At 38.2% G+C, this 21,674-nt stretch overlaps 1 protein-coding gene across 6 annotated transcripts; it reads left to right on the top strand.

The window, feature by feature from the left end:
• Positions 1-3,060: 3,060 nt before the first annotated feature.
• On the top strand, positions 3,061-19,834 carry LOC114359107 (zinc finger and SCAN domain-containing protein 20). Of its 6 annotated transcripts, XM_028313361.1 has the most exons (9): positions 3,061-3,295; positions 3,464-3,615; positions 9,199-9,345; positions 9,855-10,197; positions 10,444-10,499; positions 15,762-15,881; positions 17,386-17,494; positions 18,005-18,179; positions 19,342-19,834. In XM_028313361.1, exons 1-9 carry the CDS (start codon positions 3,067-3,069, stop codon positions 19,577-19,579), a joined length of 1,569 nt encoding a protein of 522 aa, XP_028169162.1. In that variant the 5' UTR covers positions 3,061-3,066; the 3' UTR covers positions 19,580-19,834. The 6 variants fall into 6 exon arrangements, with proteins under 6 accessions (XP_028169162.1, XP_028169159.1, XP_028169163.1 ...); XM_028313363.1 differs by lacking the exons at positions 3,061-3,295; positions 3,464-3,615 and adding an exon at positions 8,345-8,550 and having other exon boundaries at positions 19,342-19,833; XM_028313358.1 differs by lacking the exons at positions 15,762-15,881; positions 17,386-17,494; positions 18,005-18,179; positions 19,342-19,834 and adding an exon at positions 12,687-14,400.
• Positions 19,835-21,674: the final 1,840 nt, after the last annotated feature.

The following is a 21,674-nucleotide window of genomic DNA, read 5'->3' as shown; positions in this document are numbered from 1 at the left end:
ACGACACGAACTCACGTAAACGTCACGGCGGGAAAAATGACACAGGTCCTGCCTTGACGGGCGCTCGCGCCATACTAATCGATGTCGGCTTGCGTATTGTAATTTATACTGATTTTCACATCAATATTTTGACAAAGTGGTTAGTAATATTTAAACAATAACCAGTGGCGGATTAAGAGTATCCGAGGCCCTAAGCACAGAGCCTGTGTAGGCCCTCTATTGCTTAAATGGACATGTAAGGAATGGAATGGAAGGTAGAAAGTATAAAATGAAAGTTCATCAAAATAGAAATATTGTGGATGAATCTCGATAAAATCTATACTAATATTATAAAGCTGAAGAGTTCGTTTGTTTGTTACATTTTAAAAAACCATTTATAAATCCTATGAGAATATTTCGGCTTCTACGCGGACGAATTCGCGGGCGCAGCTAGTGTAGGTAGGGTTGCCAGGCGTCCGGCTTTAGCCGGACATGTTTGGCTTTTTAGGGACTTGTCCGGCCTGTCCGGCTTTTGTTAGGCTTTTTATTTGGTTGCCGCGCCAGGCGAAAGTCGAGCCACAGAATCATATGAAGGATCATATCAGGATGTTGGTGAGCAACTCACTCATGAGCTGACACCAATTGCACCCCCTCTCCCCCTCCGGCACATGTCCGGCTTTTAGGGTAAAATATCCGGCCAAATGAAGCACAAAGTCCGGCTTTTGTGATTTTGGACCTGGCAACCCTAAGGTCAAAACAGGAAGCGATCACCGAATGGTAAGAGGCACATTGAATATCAGACCCAAGCTCGAGAGATGTCGACTGATGAAGTCTACGCTCCGCCCAGCGCCCATCCAACTCCAAAACCCCGAAAGCTTTCAGCTCGAGTTGCAAAATCGTTTCGAATGCCTAGGAGACTGCGAAAATGTGGACGAATACAATGACAGGTTCGTGGAAATTGTCCAAACGACTGGGTCTAAGTTCTTTAAAACCCGTCGTTCAAAAGGAACCAAAAAGATCTCTGACCTCACCAATCAACTCATGGAAGAGAGACGGAACTTGGTTTTGCAGTCCTCTGAAGATGCTGCTCAGTATCGGCGCCTTAACAGACAGATCTCCAAGTCTTTGACTCGCGACCTACGCCAATTTAATACAGACCGTATTAAAGAGGCGATTGAGCGAAACAAGGGCTCTAAAGTGTTCGCAAGAGATCTGTCTGTTGGCCAAAGTCAACTGACCAAGCTGAAGACAGAGGATGGCAGAGCCATTTCGTCGGGGCCGGAGATATTGGAAGAGGTCGAGAAGTTCTACGGACAAATATGGTAGCGGGAGTAGACTTAATGGAAATCTATGCTTCTCCGACGACCAGTTGTATGTGGAATACTCCAGAGTATGCGCACACAATAGCCTGGTGATTTTAGCACCTGAAGGAAAAACAAAAAAACATTGTTTACAAAGAAATCTGCGGCAGGTGTAGTGTTTTAATTTTGTTTTAGAAAGATCTCAAGTATTCAAATATTTAAACATAATAATTTGTAGATTTTATATCAAAAAATATAATAATTTAACAAAATTAATTTTCTTAGAATATTTTAATTCTATTAGAACCATTTTCCACTTCATCGCAGAAGAAGTCGCGGACAAAAAGCTAGTATGAAATATGTAGTATTGCCCGCGGCTTCACCCGCTTGAAATTTAGTTTGTCACAGATCGTCATAAATTATAGCCTACTAGCTGACCCGGCGAACTTCGTACCGCCTTAGCGTAGAGATTTTCTTAATATTTTTTTCCGTAAGAACCATCCTTGGACTTCCACAAACATTTTAAAAAAAGAATTATCGAAATCGGTTCAGCCGTTCACACGTGATGCCGTGACAACGCGAAACGGGTTTCATTTTTTTATATATATAGATACATTGTTATTCTGGTTGACGCCAGGGATGGATGAGCGTCGCTGTCGCTGGCGACAGGGTCTTCTGGTTCAGGGTTCATGGCGTAGGTCTCAGTCAAAATGAAATCCACTAGTAGAAATTAATAAACTCAGTGTATTCACGAAAATGATTACACACAGCACTAGAGTCGTATCGGAACTGAGTGAACCAAAGGTCTTGCGATAGGAACGTCCGACCCGAGTGATAGTTGAACACAGACTGCCTAGTACTGCTGTACTGTACTGTAAAGTTTCATCAAAATCTGTTCAGTAGTTTTTGCGTGAAAGTGTAACAAACATCCAGACATCCACACAAACTTTCGTATTTATAATATTAGTAAGACTAGTAAAAAGTAAGATAGTAAGATGAATTATTTTAGTTATTTGTTTACTTATAATAATATTTATTTATTTATTTCTTAGCTCTGTCTGATAATGGATCTGGAGAAGATGCAATGGCCACCTCCGTAACAAAACAATAGAACCCTATGGAGTTAAGGCTTGTGTGATTCGCCTTGACGAATATTTCGTATCCAGGGTCCGATGATGGAGCTGTAAGGGGGCAGATTTTTTTTTCAACTATGTGACTGTCTTTATTTTGTACTTTATATATTTTACATATTATACCTATTCGTGTTTCATTATGAATCGAAATATAAAAGACTTAATAAACTCTATTAAAAATTTAAATTAATTTATCAAGTTTGAATACCTCATTCTACCTTAAAATTAATAACTTAAATCAAGTCTTAATACGGTCACGGCTCAAGATTTTTTTGTCCATTTCAGCGTTCTTTTTACTCTTTTGACGTTGCGTTGACAGCTTTTACCTAAATTCGCGCGGAATATTTTTGTGAAATGGCTCTTAATTTATTAGTAAAAAAAAACCTTGTTTATACGTCTCCTAACGCGTACCCCGCTACACCACCGAGCACATACGGCCGGCCGCCGCCCCGAGAGAGCGGGGGACTGACCAATCTCGCCCGCGTAATAATGCCATTTTCCTGATTTCATGGATTTATTTTCCGGCACCGGTTATTTTTTGGCACCACTGCACTGAGATGGCCGTTGGTTTACAAAACCACACCTTGTATTTAAAGATTGTTATGATTTTTTTTTATCCACAACGAGGAAGCTCTTGGCCTGTATCTCACCTAATGGTAAGTGATGATCAGGCCGAAGGTGGAAGCGAGCTTCACCCGGAATCCTCAGTTATGATAAAAAGTATCTTTGAATTGTATTATGTCAAAACAGACAGGGCAAGAACGACGAGAGAGCGCCGGAAAGCAGCGCGGTCATCAAGAGGCCCGTTATTAGCTCGGGCATCCACCTCAGGCCAAACGCCAGCACGGGTATCAACCTCACGCCAAACTCCAGCACGTCATTGTAAGTTAAACATTTTATCCTATTAACATAAACTTTGTGCTCTAATTAGTACAGTAAAAAAATATTTGAATGATGATTATTCTAAAAATATTCATAGTATGCAATTAGAATAGGTAATTATGTATATCAAGAAATAAAATTAACTAAGTCAATTTGTTCTCGTTTCAGCTGCCAGAAATGCTCCAGATGAGTCGAGGCTCTCAGTATTGAAAATTGAGGAAATGAGAGCCCAGGCTCATCTGGAGATGGCGAGAGGCTTTTCGTCGATAGCTGAAAGCTTTAAGCTCATCGCCGAAAGCATGGCCAGGATGAGTCAGCAGGTAATTTTCTTTTTATGTGGCTACATTATGTTTGAAAACTAAATGGGTACCTTATTTCCCTGTTACTAGCATACAGTTTGCAGTTGTGTGATTGACAAGGGAATTTTCAGTTTAATACAGTGGGACATAAAAGAGTAGAAATTAATTATTTCGGTACTAATAGAGTTATTCCCTAGCAACACTGGTTGAGTCAAGTGATTGGTATAAAGCAAGTGAGTGTGTGGGGTCATTGGACGAAATTCTACGTGCTCGTACGTGTAGAGTGCGTAGTGTAGTTACACTGAACTGTCCCACCAAACTCATTGACAGAGAGGCGCCCACCATCATTCAACTTTGAAGTTTCCAATACGGCAAAAGTCGGAACTAGCGATTCGGTATTGACGGTGGCGCCCCCCTGTCAATGTCACTGATGGGACGGTTTGTTGTAGGTGGACAATAAACAATAAAATATAACCTTATAATATACGAGAACCACCATGGATCATGATGATACTGTTTAACAACCCAGTGCCCCGATTGCGCTAATTTGTAATGTCTCCAATTTAATCGTGTTTCATCTCTAGTCCACACTCCATTTACGTTCTATTTTCATTCCAGCTAATGTGCAATTCGCTATCGCGGTAAAGTTCATGCGCAAACAAAGACGAAAACAACGGATTTAGGCACTTTCCATTAAAAGTACAAACACCTTATTTTTTCACTAAAACACAGCAAATGTTCGTAAAGCGAATGACTTGCGTTTGAAAAAAAGTACATTTCTGCCAGCTTTTGGCAAACGAAAGACTCATTTGCTTTCCGTTTACATTACAACTTCGTTTGAACTACCTGATTTTCTTTCGTTGTCTGTGTAAAGAATTTTCTGCGTAAAGAAGATGATGTTGATGATAAAATTATGATTTAAATAGTTCTGCGTAAAAAGGTAGAACCGTTGAAAATATTTAGCGCAACCGGGGCGCAGGAATAAAAAAATATCACGTAAATAACAATTTAATTCAATGGTTATTTTGTGATGTTTAGCAGAACTTCAAGCTGGACGGATCTTTGAACTAATCTGGAGGATTGTCCAAAGTGCAGCAGATTAAACTGGTGAGTTAGTAATGGAAGATGTTATAACATACACAAAACATAGATAACAATACTTATGCGCAATCAGCAAATTTACAAGAAACAATCAATATCTTGGAATATTTATTTTAGATGTTATGTTTATGTTGCAGTCAAAACTCATAAACGGTCAAAACCACTTGACTGCAAAAATCAGTCAAAAGTGGTTTTGACTTTATCGCGTCACTTAAAACCACTTTTGAGTGCTAAAATTTTATTTAACCGACCGAACAAATTGATAATCTACTTATCTTTAACTGATGAATACCTAGATTTTTTAAAAGTAGTAACATACATAACACTTTGTATGAATTTTGATAGATTGGTAAAATTTTAAATCAGGCGAAACCAGTTTTGACTGATTTTTGCAGTCGGGTAAATCCGCGAAACAGTAAAAAACTTATGTTCCGATCGATAAAAAAAAAACTGTTGTAGTTCTGGTAAATTAAACTTCTGAATAACGATTCATACAAGTTTCCACATAAGGCGCCATGATCCATATTGATTAAATACTTCAAGTTATTTCGATAATCAAGAAAACACGCACTAAACGTCATTACCATCACAGTAAAAATACTGACCTTTGCCGTTGTCTTTTAATTTTTTTTACTTTACCTATACACAGACCAGATTTTGATTATAAATTTAAAATGTACATATTTACCGTGACAAAATAACAAAATTATATTGAAATCGTATTAGCCAATAAAATGGAATCATGAATTGAAATATTGTCACGAGAAATCGTCATAGCCATCGCGGCAGCATCAAAGGTTCTTTAATGTGGCCGCGACGCGACTTATCCCCGCTTGTGTCCGCGCGTCCCACTCTTCAATTCGTTGCTCGTAACAGAACAGAATGCACGTAAAATTTACGCAGCTCCGAGACTTTTTAAACTCCGAAAACGAGAGACACTCGCAGTTTGTCATCGGCTCGCGTCATTCCCATTTTGTGCGATTTGGTAAGTTTTATATATCGATATTTTTCTAATAATTAGCACTTTGTAGCATGTGATTACAATAAAAAAATGGCGATATTGAGGTGTCCCAATAGTGGTGACAATTATTTTTATATAATTTTAAAATCGTTTTCGTCATTACCATTAACATCATTACCATATCATTTAGGCTTATGGTGATGACACTTTGTATATGGTAATGATGACTATGAATGGTTTGTTTTGAATCTCGCCGGGGTCCGAGTTTCTCCGGTATCCGACGCTCTGGGTCCACCTGCTCGTCGTCCGGAAGACACTCGTCCCCTTTTGCGCCAACCACCATCACGTACATGTCGTTCGTGGTCACACACGCGCGGTCAATTGCACTTTTTAATTTTAAACTTAGTATAAGAACCTTGAGAAATAAATTATTTCAGTAAAAATCTGAGCAGAGTTTCTGCTTACGATGTTGCTAGTTTGGAAGTTAAAGACGCTATGAAGAACTCCGAGCAAGCTCGCCCCCAGGTGACTAAAATGGCGGCAAACGGAAGTAAGTCAAATCAATTCCTATTAAATAATTGCGGAAATGACCTCATTTAAGGTATAAAAAGGTAAAAAACTACACCGGAAGTAGACGCATCTCTCACCAGATGCTGTGCATCGTCACATGCCGAATAATAGTAAATTTTATTAAGCTTTTATCTTTATATTACCCGTTCGCGCTAAGTTTGCCGGTCCGTGGAATGCGCGTTCCCTCCCCCAACCGCGATTAAACGCAATTAATGTGTCTTATTTTACGCAAATACACAATTTTTATCAATAATAATAAATAAAAAATATTTTAAATATAGTTTGATAAAGTTATAGACGCTTCCCTTCGAGTAACGTCATATCGCCAGCGGCAAACTTAAAGCGAACGGATAGTAACTATAGTGAATTAAACTCAGGCTCACTTTTTTAATTTGTAAACAGAAAGTGGGCTTATTTTACTCTAGTTAATTTTATTTTTGTTGTTCTAGGTGTGTCTGAAAGTACAGTGCGAAGAATAGCGAATCAAGGTTTCGAAAAATATTGAATGACACGAATGTGGGTCCTGGTTTGTTTATGTATTTTAATAAAGATTGTGATTATTGTCTTTTATAGAAGACCGTGTGGCGCTCAGACAGTTATAAAGTTATGTTATGAGTACAAGTGCAGTTTTAATGCTATAAACCTACCTACGTACCTACTACAGAAATAAAATGTCATATAATAATTATTACTAAAATAAAACCAGTCGCGCTATCAGGGTTGCTATGTGAACGACAGTGGCGCCCTCATTTATTTTCTACTCTTTTATGTAGCACTGTACTTGAAAACTGAACTCGACCAACGTGTGAAACACTGGTGTGAACAGTTTTTTGGTCGGTAGTTACTAAAGCCGATATTCTGTAATAGATTACTCGACTAGTCACTAGTGCGAACAAGGTTCGCCGAGTCTCGTTGAATCTTTTGGACTTCTTGGCGGAAATGTGAAGCGTCATGTTAGCAGTTTTGTTTTATAGTTCCAAAATACTGAACTAGAATAGTTGACAGTGGGGCGCCACCGTTAATACCGAATCGCTGGTTCCGATTTTTGCCATGTTCGAGATCATATTATAGTTGAACGATGCTGGTAGCGCCCCCCTGTCATTGAGTTTGGTGGGACAATTCAGCGTGGGTCATATATTTTCGTATTTAGACGAAATCCGTATCTGTGATAGTTTGTCAAACAAAATGAAATGTGGTCAAACAGTGCAATTTGAAAGAATTGGCCGTATGGATTTATATCCAAAGCCGTAAAACCATGAAGCTAAAGATAAAAATGGAGGGCAGAGTTGGGACAAAAACTTGAGTCAAATACCTACTTATATCTATCTCGCTCTCTGCGGCCCTACCTCTCTTTTTAGTGTGAACTGTAGTATTGCTATCTTCTGATTTAAATCTCCTTGTAAATTCTTCGAAATAGCCAATTCACCAACCAAATCAGAAGTTAAACAAATAAATAATTAATATTTGAAACTAAGATTACCTAGTTAAATAAAAAATCACAAAATTGTCGGCCATTTAGGCTTAATGTGTTGGCGAATCAGGGAATTGCAATCCCAATTCCTGGGTAAGTAATCGGTACCATGTGGCAACATCGGCCCAATCCGGCCCATCATGGCGGTTGTTTACTATTTTGTTTATTAAGCAGTTAATTTCGTTTGAGATTGTTTACAGGAAATAATCATTGTTTTATCACAAGAATTGGTGCAAAATTTTGTAGTGCGTGGTTGCGGTAGTACGTGGTGTCCTGGACATGACATAAGATTCCACGCGTAAGTGTTTATTTCGTGATTTCCGACATTGGATCATTGTAAACATTTTTCACATTTTTTACAGTAATTTCTTCCTAAAACGTTTTACCAGTAATTACACTTATCATTTTTAATGATACCTATGTCAAGAAATAAAGATTTTACATTGGTTTCATTGAATTTGAGCAATTTTATATTTTTTGTTTATTTAGAAAGAGCGAGTCTGCCCACAGAGAGCGAGATAGTGATACTTAGTTTGTGCTTCAAGTAGGTATTCGGAGTGTGGCCTCCATTTTTATCTGTAGCTTCATGCGTAAAACTTAGAGGAAAAGAAAAAAAAACAAATCAACTGAATCTGCCATCAAATTGACGTTTCTTCTTTGAGTGTGCTTTGCATTTTTTACTGTTTTTTCGTTCTTGATGCTCTTCTCGTGCATTAATTAATTTTAAAGATAGTAATTGTGTAGTAATTAATATTTGTGACTTGGTATTTCGTTTTAATGCCACCAAGAATTCAATTCATGTGTATAACTGGATTTAATATAACGATAAAATCACTATTTCCTGCATTAAAATGTAAGCATTTGCTTAGTTTATTGTTTAATTAAATCAAAAATAGCATCAAGTGTGAGATACGTACATACTTAATATGAAATTTGATACAATACCTTATCCCTAAAACCATTTGGTTTTGGATCAATAAAAGACTTTTAGCTAATGGTTATTGCAAGTGTGCCAGGCTAAGATGTTTTTTTTTGGTATGTCGTTGGTGCCAGGCAGTATTTTGGGTTCTTCATGTTCTCCACTGTGTTGTGAAGTATTGCTGCCACTGTGTTGTGAACATGTACTGGTTAAGAGTGGGAAATCCGTAATAACTTTGTGATTTTATGGCCAATTACTTTACAATCACAATCAAAATTTATCTTTATTTTATTTACCTGGACAAAGAATATATTGGTACTTGCAAAGTTTCTACTTGTATTGTTTATATGACATTTAAATGGGCAATTTTTACTGCTATCTCACATAAACTTTGAAAAAGAGGCTTACAATAGTGACTGCGTTTCTTGCTCTGCTTCTTCTCAGCACTGTCCCTTTGTTGTCCGAAACAGTAGGGTTGTCACGAAGCTGTCTACCAAAGAGCTTTTTATGAGCCTCCTTGCAAAATATATTTGAACTTGAATTTTTAATCCTATCGTAATGGAATCATATTCATTGTTTTAGAAGAAAATGAGTACTGCGGAATGCCGCGCTTGTCTACTGCAAGTGCAGACTGGCGAGTTGCACAATTTATTCCACGCCTGGAACTCGTCATGGGCAGGCATGAAGAGTACAATCGCCGAAGACTTGTCACTATTAACTGAAGTACAGGTAATCACAAAATTAATTGAATGAGGGTTTTTGCGAATGAAAGATCCACTAGATGGCGGGACGTGGATGTGGGGTCTGACTGCTGCGTGATTGGTGGATTTTGTCATATCTGTCAATGTCATGTCAAAAATAACCAATCATGCAGCATTTGGACCTCGCGTCTACGTATTGCCATCTGGCGGACTTTTCATTCGCGAAAACCCTCATTTTTTCAAAACATTATTGCTATGAAATAATGATCTCATATTGGGAAGTTAATGTTCTTCACAATGCAAATTAAAACATTTCCCTTTTTTCCCACTGTTATTTAATTTTTTCTTAAAAGTTGTCCCTCCAATAAGAAATAAATAAATACCAGCAACACCATTAAAACAATTTCTACTTTACCATCTATTTACATGTTTCCACCACTTTCAAGTGAATTAAATTATTTGATTTGTTTTCATCACGGTTTTTTTATGCTCAGTGGTAGATAAATGTATAGTAAATAATCGATATTATTTTTACAGTTTACAGAAACAGACAAACATTCCAAAGTCATATGTACATCGTGCTGTGAAAATTTGATGAAGGCTTGTAAATTTAAATTGCTGGTGCAAGAGAATGACAAAATGTTAAGACAAAGGTGTCCTGAAACGGAAAATCAATCAACGGATAAAGTATGGCCACAACCGATACAAGTAGACAAGAGCATCACCGGCGTATACAGTGAGCCTTTGCAAGTTGAAATAAAGCAAGAAGTGTTGACGGATGACGAGAATATGACAAATGGAGATGAAGGGTACAGCAATGTTGACTGCCTTGACATGATTAAGATAGAACCCGAGGAAATTGCAGCGCCAGTCACAAACGGTAAGTGTTTTCTTTTATATTATTATACCTCTACTTTTCCTATTATTCAGTGTTCTATTATTATTAGTTAATTTAACTTTAAAATTAGTTAATTACAATAATTTTACTCTGTCATTACAAAAAAAGACATTATAAAAAATATATTATTATTAACTACTCTCCTTTTTGGATTATTTTAAAATTGATTAATTACTATTTTGATGCGAAAATTTCTCATATTCAAATTTCTCATGTTACTTGTTACAGCACCATCATCGTTCCGGGTAACAGACATGAATGGACAAGAATGTCTGGAAGAAGAGGTAAGTTGCTAAAAATACTGTTGTTTCCTTACACATTTTTAGCTTGGAGGCAGCTGCAGCATTCTTTGTTATGATTTCACAGGTTTTTAAATTTTTTTTATGCTAAAAATATTATTATACTATTTCAAAGGTGTTACAGGTAAAAAAACATTTATGAAAAACAAAAATCGCCAAAATACATATAAGTAAGGTCAAAACTGAAATTCAAATACTATTTATTTGCACAATTTTTTGAATAACCATTTAATTTTGATGAAAATTGTTCAAATAATTTATAAAATTTATTTACAAAAACAAACTGATTCGAGGTTATTTGAGCTTGTGTTTGAGTCATGGCTTCAAATTGTCACAACCATGAAATGTTTGCTACTATGGTCGTGACCATTAGCCACGGTTGTGACAGTATAAATGTTAATGGGGATTTTTAACAATAAAATGCTGAACTTGTTAAACAAAACTGACTTCAAGTTTTCGTCATAATAACTAATTATGTATGAATAGTTAAAGGTATTAATATTTGGGTACTTGCATTAAAATTTCTTAAGAATAACCATCTAACCATCCAGACCCTCCTCTAGGCAAAGTAAATGTAATGTATTTGATATTATTTTTATCAGATGCCTCATAAGAAGGCGGTTTCTAAGGAAGAAAAAAGAAAAAGAAAGAAAGAAGCCGAAAGATTACGACGACAGCGCATCAAAGCGGATCCTGAGATGTACGAAGCTGCAAAATTGAAAGAAAAACAACGTCGGAAAAAGCGAAAAGCGGAGAACAGAATAAAAACTATTCATGATTTAACGCCTCAACAGAAACGTGCTCAGCGAAAGGCGTGGAAAGAATGTACAAGGAGACATAGAATGAAAAAACAATTAGAAAACGTGAATAGCGATAATACTCTTCCAAAGAAAGTCGAATCTACAAGGACAGATGATAAAATAGGCAACAAATCAAAATGCATCACAAAAGACGCACGATAGTACAAGGAGAACTTCGAAATGACGACATAGACCAAAACGAATCATGATTGTTGTTATTACAAGAAGTTTTAATGCAAGTGTATACTTAAGTTTTAATTCAAGTGCAATCTTTTAACTATAACTATAACATAATTGTGTATATTTTTTCTTTTTCTTTTCTTCTCTTGTGTCTATAAATTATTAATAAGACGAAAACTTGATGTCAGATATTCTTAACGCATATATTGTTAATATAAAAGAACTAAAATCAGAATAATAACATAATAGAAGATATTTCAGCTTTTTATTATTATACTAATATTTCCATGACATAATTTAAAAAAAACTGTCACAGCTCCTAAATAATCACCTAAGTGATTTTGAGTACACTCTCTGTATAAATAGTGCCAATAGAACTTATTATTATTATTAGAAAACGATTTTCCTTTTATTTTGAAATGCGTTCTCAGGCTCTTGAAAATCAGCGTACGCGCAGTAAGCCGAAATGAATTTCATCCCTGTTTTAGTATAATAATGTGGCCAGTCCTGCAGGGCTACTACGAAACGCTGTCTAAGTAGTTTCGGGTCACCGTCATACTGGCATCTCGATTTGCGTGAGAGGGATGGCAACAATCGAAACTTCGGATAACGTTTTTCGGAGTAACCCCGCTTAGAAGAAGAATACGCGTACTGAGAAAGTTTAGAGTCGGTGTTCAGCAGTAAATAATCCAGAATCCGTGCCCACCCCTGAAAATCTTAGAATTAGAAAAATAAATCTAAATGCTTATGACACTAACCATACTTATGGTGCAAACTGGGCATAAGTCCTTTGCAAATTAGAACCAGACAGAATCCGCTCGGTTCGCACGTGTCTGCTGAACCAGGCCTTAGGCATTCGGTGCCAATGCGTTAAATAAGAATGGGACCAGCTTAAACAACCTGTTTATAAGGCTACCGTATTTGCGCTCACTATTTGGCGCCACTAGCGAGTGACAGGATCTTAACAGTGGCGCCAACTCGTGAGAAAACTGTATTATCTTCTTCTCTTCTCACACGCGTAGGTAGCAATAGCAACGTAGTGTAAATCTGAGTAGAAAGTTGTTTTTATGTAATTGACGTTGCGCATTGTTGCAAAAAGAAACTGTACTGTGCATTTACCTGTTATTGAATTGTTACAGCTTTATCAATAACATGCATAATTGACATATACTTTTTCTTTTTGCACAATCAGGATGAACCTTCGGTGGACAAAACGGATCGGCCGGTCCAAGACAAAGTTTCAAGTGCTGATGCGTCTAAGAAAACTGACGGCGTTACGAAGGCAGCTGCGCCACTGACACACGCTGATGTGATGGTAGCAGTAGCAGAAGCACTGTCAAAACCTGTAGAGGTACGTAAAGAGGCACAAAGAGTAACGCCTGAAGTATATCCCTACGAGGTCGATCTGACAGTATCTCCAAACTCTCCTGCGCCTAACGATACACACTCTGACAATGCCATCAGAAATACGGCTAACAATCCAGGCCCTATAGTTGGAACAGAATCAAATGCGTCATCAGTTACTCATGTGCAGGAATCAACACAAAATATTGATGGGCAAAATAACACAGAAAAACAAACATCCGTTGATCGCACGAGTGGAGATATATCGAACGATGCGGCATGCGAAAAAAGAAACGAAACGATATTAATTGAATTAGAGCCAGTATTAACTTGTTCCGATTCCGATGTTGAAGTTATACCCTCGACGGTGACATCTCATTCTGGACGGATAACAGAAACCAATACGAATGACTCATCAGTACCTACCCGTTCAAAAGTAAACACAGAGGTACCATTATTAACTGATCAAAGAGGAGTTGAAACTCTAATACAGCGAGTGATAGATGAGAATGTTAAGGAACTAAAATCACATCTTAAGGACGAAGAATCACAATTACTTTCGCCAAAATCAGAGCCCTCAGATGCCAATGACAATTTTGAATTTGAAATGATTTCATCAAACAAAGAACCGTCATTCGAAAAACTTAAAGCAAAAGCTGTACCGAAACTGACATCAGAGTCCCAAAAAATATTTGCTGAGAACACAAACTATGGGTTATCCCAAAAATTAGATAGCTTATCGGAGACAGTAGCAACGGTGATAGAAAATCAAAAATCCTTAGCGGACACACAAGAGAAAATACTAGCACACGTCATGGGGATGAGTTCACAATTCGAGCAGTTCATGAAACAGTCGCAAATGCAAACTTCGCACCTTAAAACCAGTACACGCTTGGATCCATTCATTAATCGTAGGACAAGTAATATTATACCGCTACAACCAATGCAAGTTTTTGAACAATTCAAGCCCATCAGTAATCAAGAGGAGATGGCGGCTTTCGAGGATTCCTTGAAAGATGAAGCGTTTGGCGCTGAACTTCGGAGTAAGTTGCTACCCTTATGTGCTTCGGGGAAAGGGAAGGCCATAAGCAACGCTTACGTGTACCTGGATGTGTTGTTCGAAAGAAAATTCCTCACTCGATGTTCATGGAGCGGTGGTTCACGCGATGACAACACAAAGCTGTGCTTCAAATTTTACAAGCGCACTATAATCTTCTTCTTCTCTCTGGTTTATACGACTGATCAAACGTTCACTTTCGCAGAGTGCGAGGAATTTATTAAGCGGGTTTTAAGGAATTCCAACAAACGGGAAGCTGCTAAAATGATGAGAGCTTCCACATCTAGACGCAGAGGCAAGAGGCGTAAGAAAGTGGAGGAGTGTGACTCCGACGATATATCGCAAGAGATAGATGAAACCCAGTTCCTGAATACTTTGATCACGGCTTCGGGCTACGAGGAGACTGTGCGGGAGGATGTGACTTAATTTAGTATTAAATCCTATATTCCATGAAAATTGAGGTGTAAGACAATCATGTATGTTAAATTTCTATGTTCTATAATATTAGAATTTTTATTATTATTATTAGAATACTCAAGTATTAGTCTTTAAATAAAGTCCATTTAAAAAAATATGTATTTATAAAAGTGATTTTATTATTTACTAGCTTTTTCCCGCGGCTTCACTTGGATGAAATTTAGTTTGTCACATATCGTCATAAATTATGTTATTCTGGGTTATAATACTGTAGTTTCATCAAAATCCAATCAGTAGATTTTGCGTGAAAGAGTAAAAAACAACCAGAGATCCACACAAACTTTCGCATTTTATAATATTATAATATTAGTAGGATTAGTAGGATAGTTTAAAAATTTTACTATACTATTAACATTTTTAAGCGTGATTTTATTATTTTAATTTTCTTACGACTGTTTAGTAATAGTAAAAGTTTATGTTAAATTATTATAAATGTACAATTAAGTATATAATCCCTAAAAAGGTGATATTTATAAATATAATGGTGGACTCTGGTGATGATTATTAATCTACCACAATGTATACTGTTTAGTAGTTTCTATGCAAACATCAATGTCAGTAGCTAATCTTGCTAATTTTATAATAATGATAATTGTGATTCAATACCTATTAAATAATGAAAAATATCTTATTGTTTGAGATTTACATGTCTTGTAAAAATATTTGCCTGCCTGCACTACGTCTTCAAGCCCGTGGTCGCCACTCGAGAACTTTACACTGCCCCAGCGGCCATCAGCTCTACGAGCTATGTGCCCCGCCCACTAAAAATCGAATTGCCTAAAGTTCGTGGGTTCGATTCCCACCTTAGGCCCAGAACAGACGGTGAAACGCAACTGCAACGAAACTGCAACTGCTAGTTACTTTTAAGTTGCATCTAAGTTTCTGCCATAGTGTCCGTTGAGAGACCACACATGACGCGACCAGTTTGAAACTTTCAGTTTCATTCATCAGAATCAGAAAGTTGCAGTTTCGTTTCACCGTCTGTTCTGGGCCTTACACGATTCCTCAGTTGTTGGCAGAAGACTGTTGTCTTTTTTTTTAAATCCACAACGAGGAAGCTCTTGGCCTGTATCTCACCTGATGGTAAGTGATGATCAGGCCGAAGGTGGAAGCGAGCTTCACTCGGAATCCTCAACCACGGAGGAACTGGCTATCTTACCTCTAACTGTCGGAACACAACAATGCTGTTAACATTGTTGTTATGGCGACAGACTTAGATAAGATGGTGGTAGCTAGCCAGGCGGACTTAGAACAAGCCCTACCACCAACCAAACCGAACAGAAAAATCTGCCCCCACTGGGAATCGAACCCGGGACCTCTGCGTCTGAAGCAGGTGGACTAACCACTAGACCACAGAGGCGGTTGACTATTCTAACGTTGTGCCCTCAGTTCCTCCAGAGTGTAAAAGATGAGCCGCTGAGCGAGCCCGAAGACGCCGAGTCAGCTGCCGACCTGCCGATGGACTGTCTGCTCTGCGCCCGATCCTTCAACAGCGTCTCGGGACTTAAGGTGAATACTGGACACGTAAAGACTTCATTTCAAGCTGTTCTGAATAAAAAAAATTACAAAGTACAGGTGTGCACTAGGTATCTAACTTCAAAGGACAATGTTCGTTCTCCATACATTGTTCGCCTAAAGAACCAACAATTTTGACATATTACTACCCGAAAGCGAAATAATACGATTCTGTGTGTAAGAACAATGATTCCTGATGGACACTTGCCATAAAATTAATGATTAAGAATATTAAATCACAGCGATTTTATAATATGTCGTTTATGACAACATGGCGTCTAATGTATTGTGTGAATGTATGAACACCGATTCGCGAAAAATGTTTTGTATTGTCGTCACGCCGAGTCGCAGCCAAATAGTATAAAATAATAGAACAAGTTTTAGAAATACAACTCTTATGGTCCTAATTATTTTTATTTTATTTACGACCTTCGACCAGTTGGACACTTTAGATATCTTCTTGTAATAGTGTCAAACTGTCAATATCTTTTTAGCTTTTAACGCAAATCTAGTCTTCAAAGCAGTTTAATCGATTTATTTTATTTTCAAAATCGATATTTTATTGTCTATGATGGCCGCAGGAACATCACTATACATGGACTCCCAGCAATAAAGTACGGTAATGCCTCGTACAGATTTTATCGGCAAAAATTATGGAACTTGATAGGTTTTAGACCATGCCACGCACCAAAACGTCCGGAAGTTGTAATAGTATTATAGAATAAACGTTAAAAGACTTATTTATTTAATTTTTCAATGCTTAAGTGTCCATTAGAATGAAAGGGTGCTTAATGTATTAAAAAAAATAGAAAATAATTATGATGGGTTAATGTTTTTGGGCGGTTTTTTAGGCGGTTTCTGACAATGTCCTTTCGTGAACAAATGCTCACGTAAATTAATTAGGTTAATTTTATTTTTTCTTCCTGTAGAGACAAGAGATTGTCTATTACATAACGTTTGTGGTCCTTGCAGCAAGTATCTTGCTTTCTCTCAATTGACTAAATGAGCAATCGGAAGTCGTATAAAATACGACCTACCCACACTACCCAGTACGTCTTCATGGCTATAATTTTTTTCTTAGTAGTGGATCCTAATTTACTGTAACTACTGGTGATCTGGTATGTATTTTACAGATTAAACATGCATTTCTTCAACAAATATAAACTTTCCACATAATATGCTATTGTTTTTATGAAAGACTAGCTTTCCGCCCGCAACTTCGCGTACGTGGACTACATTATCTACATATTTACTGAACCCTATTATTTTCCAAAATAAAATTTAGCCTATGTTACTCGTGGATAATGTAGCTTTCGAATGGTCAAAGAATTTTTAAAAACGGTCCATTAGTTTTTGAGCCTATTCATTACAAACAAACAAAGTTTTCCTCTTTATAATATTAGTGTAGATTATCTAGCAAGTTCAAGTAACAGAACTGACGAGCATCCCCCCACACTCAAAAACTATTTCACATAAACGTGTCAATTATGTTTTCCAGGCTCATGTGATTGCTCAGCACTCATATCAAACGGTAGAGAGGCGAGCGGGAGACGCCTCGCCGCACCAGACACAGAACAACAGATACGTCTGCGTGACGTGTCGGAGAAGTGAGTGTCATTTTCAATTACTAAAATAGTCTCTTCAAATTCCGGCGATTTCATGTTTTATAGATAAAATTTTCACAAGCTCTAGTTAGACTTTAGATAGGTACTTATTATGTGATGATTGCCTGTCATTTAGCCACGTTTTCTTATCATCATCATCAGGGAGTTGGCTTACACTCAGTGGCGTGACTATACCATCCGAGGCCCGTGACAAATTCTGTGCATGGGGTCCTTGGCAAATGACCTGTACTATAATCCCTTACAAAGGACGTAGCACACTTATCAACCTGGAAAGAGATCGTAACCGTAATAATTCGAGGCGGTCAGTATTCTTTGTATGAAACTCCATACTGCAACGCACACTTATCCGCACACGTAAACGCCTCGCCTCACGGTTGACAGCGTGCGAAAGACGATGACAGTTCGCAAAAGGCGATACGGTGTTGCTCCCTTTCCGAATTGAAAGTCTGCTATGATCTTTACAAAGATGTACAAATGAATTATCATTTCCAGCGTTCGTCACATCGACGGACTTAATGGTGCACGAGACGTGCCACAACAAGCACATCTGCTACGGCTGCAGCGAGCAGTTCGACTCCTTCGAGCAGCTGGCCAACCACCGCCGCCGCTGCAAAGCGCTGTCCGGCCAGGGCGTGACGCGGCTGAAAACGCTGGAGGACGTCAAAAGGTATTTGATTTAAGGGGATTTGACTAACGATATGAGATTGCAAAATATCGCCGCTGCTGTAAGGTGCTGTCTGGCCAGGGCGTGATGCGGCTGAAAACGCTCGAGGACGTCAAAAGGTATTAAGGGGATAAATTTGACTAACGATAGGTGATTGCAAAATATCGACGCCGCTGTAAGGCGCTGTCCGGCCAGGGCGTGACGCGGCTGAAAACGCTGGAGGATGTCAAAAGGTTCGTTCGTTTCAGCCAAATTACGTCCACTGCTGGACAAAGGATTTCCATAACAACCGGTCCTGCGTTGCCCGCATCTGAGCTCTTCTCGCGACCTTCACCAGATCGTCGGTCCACCTAGTGGGGGGCCTGCCCACGCTACGTTTTTCGGCCCGTGGTTGCCTCGAGAATTTTTCTACCCCAACGGCCATAATTTCTACGATATATGTCCCGCCCACTGCCACTTGATTTTAGCAATTCCGCTGGCTATATTGGCCACTTTGGTTTGCCTGCGTCAAAAGGTATCACCGTTATTTGACCAACGGTAGATGACTGCAAAATATTTAACCACTCATTTAAGAAAGCTCTTGGCAAGTTTATGAACAACTTGGCAGGACAATGAAGGTTTCTGATTATTGCCACCAGATGGCGCCACTTTCGTTGTCAAATCAAATCATTTATTTGCATTATTCATTTATGCAAGTGTCAGGACCTTAGCAGTTTTTTAAAACTATTCCCACAGTGTGAGTAGTGAATAGGCATCATCTGGGCAAGCCCGCTCCACTGTAGACCGCAGATGCACCCGTCCGATACGATTTTTATCATAAGCAAGCCTATACTAAAGCCCGGTCCATGAGCACGTAGAATTTTGTCCAATGACCCCTAGCTACCCATCCTTATCGCTCGCGCGTAATTACATTGCTGTCGCGACTGTGCGACTGGCACCCGCAGTGAGTGTGCAAACGCGATAGCAACATAATTACGCGCGAGCGATAAGGATGGGAAGCTTGGGGTCATTGGTCAAAATTCTACGTGCTCAGGGACCAGACTATACATTAAATTTATCTAAAATCTAAAGGGATTGCATTACAATATCAACTTTCTGTTTATTCTGAACAAAGTAATCTTGCTGTTATTTATTTAAATATGTAATAATATTGTATTTTTTTCAGGCCACAAGAAAACACCTTAGTGACTGAACTAAAAATAGAAATCAATAGCGTAACAACGTTAGCGGAAAATGCAGAAACGTTAACATGCCCTCAATGCAACGAAGAGTTCAGCGACCCATACTACATGAAGATACACCAAGAGGTTCACCATGTGAAGCAAGAGGTCATGGAAATGAATAACGGCTCTGCCCCCATGGAAATAGAGGCGTTGGAAAGTATATTTAATGAGGAAACGTAGCGTTGGGCTGTATGATCCCTGTGTGGTTTATGTTTATGATTTTTGTGCTGATTATGTTCGGCCAAACCAACGCGTGTAGCCTGCTTGTGTGGCGATCAGACGTCGTGTATGAATTTGTAGCAATGAGTTCAAATGTGTTCTGTCTACACGCGGCGTTCGGCGATCAGTGGGTCTAGACAAAGTGCACAATAAAATCGCAAACCAGTCGAAAAGGCCAGAGGCCTTGCTTTGTATGGAGTTTTGATGGATTCGATTTTCGATTCGATCAAAAAGTACAACTTTGGGTCTAGACAAAGTGCACATTTTAATCGCAAACCAGTCGAAAAGTGGTTGAAAAGCCTTTTTTTGTATGGAGTTTTGACGGATTCGATTTTCGATTCGATCAAAAAGTGCACTTTGTCTAGACCCACTTGTCTAACTTATTATTTTGACGTTTCTGATTTTAAAATGGCGGAAAATTTTCATGGTAAACGTCTGAAACGCGAACGCAGAAGTGTGAAATACTTTTGCACGCGCAGCGATTGCCATCGCGCACGCAGATGGAACGCGTTGGTTTGGCCGAAGCTTTAATATGGAGTTCAGGTCTTTATGACCTTAGAAGCCAAAAATAGACTTTTAGAAAGTGAAAGTGGTAAATTTTTATGAATTTCATCGATAAGCAATTGAATACGTGGTTTATTAAAAATTATAAAAGTACTTATAAGTTAGGTAATCGAATAGAATGAATTTTTAAATGTCTCCGTTGTTACATGTAAGATTTTTAAGGTTGTATTTATTAGAAAAAAAAATTTAGGTGGGCGTTTTGAAGAAATCCGGAAAAATTCATCACACAGTAGATTTTTTGTTTTATGAAAAATTCAAATCCGATAATGTAAAAATAGTCAGTAAAATCGGTTTCTACAAGGAATACCCAGCCGATTTGTAAGAATAGCCACAATACAAAGTGTATGAATTTACTATTCGTCCGGAACATAACTGGCAAGCAAGGGCGGCTCTTACAGTCTAAAACCAGGGCCCCAATTGCGCTAATTCAAATTCAAATTCAAAATATTTATTGCTTACTAAGTGACAATTTGTAATGTCTCCAATTCATTCGCGTTTCATCTCTAGTCCACACTCCATTTACATTCCAGCTGATGGGCAATTCGGTATCGCGGTGAAGTTCACGTGCAAACAAAGACGATACAACGGATTTAAGCACTTTCCATTAAAAGTCCGAACACTTTTTCACTAAAACAGCAAATGTTCGTGAAGCGTTTGACTTGCGTTTGATAAAAAGTAGCTTTCTGTCAGCTTTTACACAAAGACGCAGTTGTGTTCCGTTTACGTTACAACTTCGTTTGAACTCGCTGTGAAAGCGACACCGCGATGCGAATTTGTGCAAACAGCAGAGTGTCGTTAGTCGTCCAGTCGCGTTGCAGTTGAAAATATTTAGCGCAATCGGGGCGCAGGACTGATACTAGATACAAATACAAACGCAATAGAAGAAATGGTGCTACAATGTTATCGCTTGTAGATTTTACGGCTTATTCCCACTACTCTTACCATGAATTACTACTAGCAGGAAATCTCATACCTGAATGACAAAATTGGATGATAAATTAAGAAAAGTCACAGCATACTTATAAGTAGGTAATAATATGGCATGATTAGTATTTATAAGCCGAGTTTTCAATAGAAGTTACGTACATGTATAATAATACGCCCGTATTATAAGATGATGCTCAATGCTCGACCAAACGAGCATCGTATCAAGCATGTGATTTTAAAATCGATAACTTCAAGCTAGTCTCTTGGATCGAGAATTAAGCGTCATTTTAAAATACAAAACTTCGGAATTGAGATTTTGGGCTTGAGCGTGTTCATTTTCTGATCGAGTACGAACTTTTAATATTCACCTTTTCAGCGCCACTGTCTTCTATAGAAGACAAGTTTCCGTGCCATGTTTTCTATAAAAGACATTTTTTTTTTATTACTTTTCCAGGCGCCAAGCTAGGGCGCTGGGCACACCGATTTTGATATGGGTTGCGACTAATATGTTAAATTCTTCCTTGAGCAGAAGATGAGTACGCTCAAGCTAAAATCTCATAGTTGT

This window comes from Ostrinia furnacalis, unplaced genomic scaffold, assembly GCF_004193835.3.
Source record: "Ostrinia furnacalis isolate ACB-3 unplaced genomic scaffold, ASM419383v2 OfSCF4235, whole genome shotgun sequence".
Classification (NCBI taxonomy): Eukaryota; Metazoa; Arthropoda; class Insecta; order Lepidoptera; family Crambidae; genus Ostrinia; species Ostrinia furnacalis.
The sequence above is the reverse complement of the archived record's forward strand: the minus strand, read 5'-3'. Positions and strand labels throughout refer to the sequence as shown.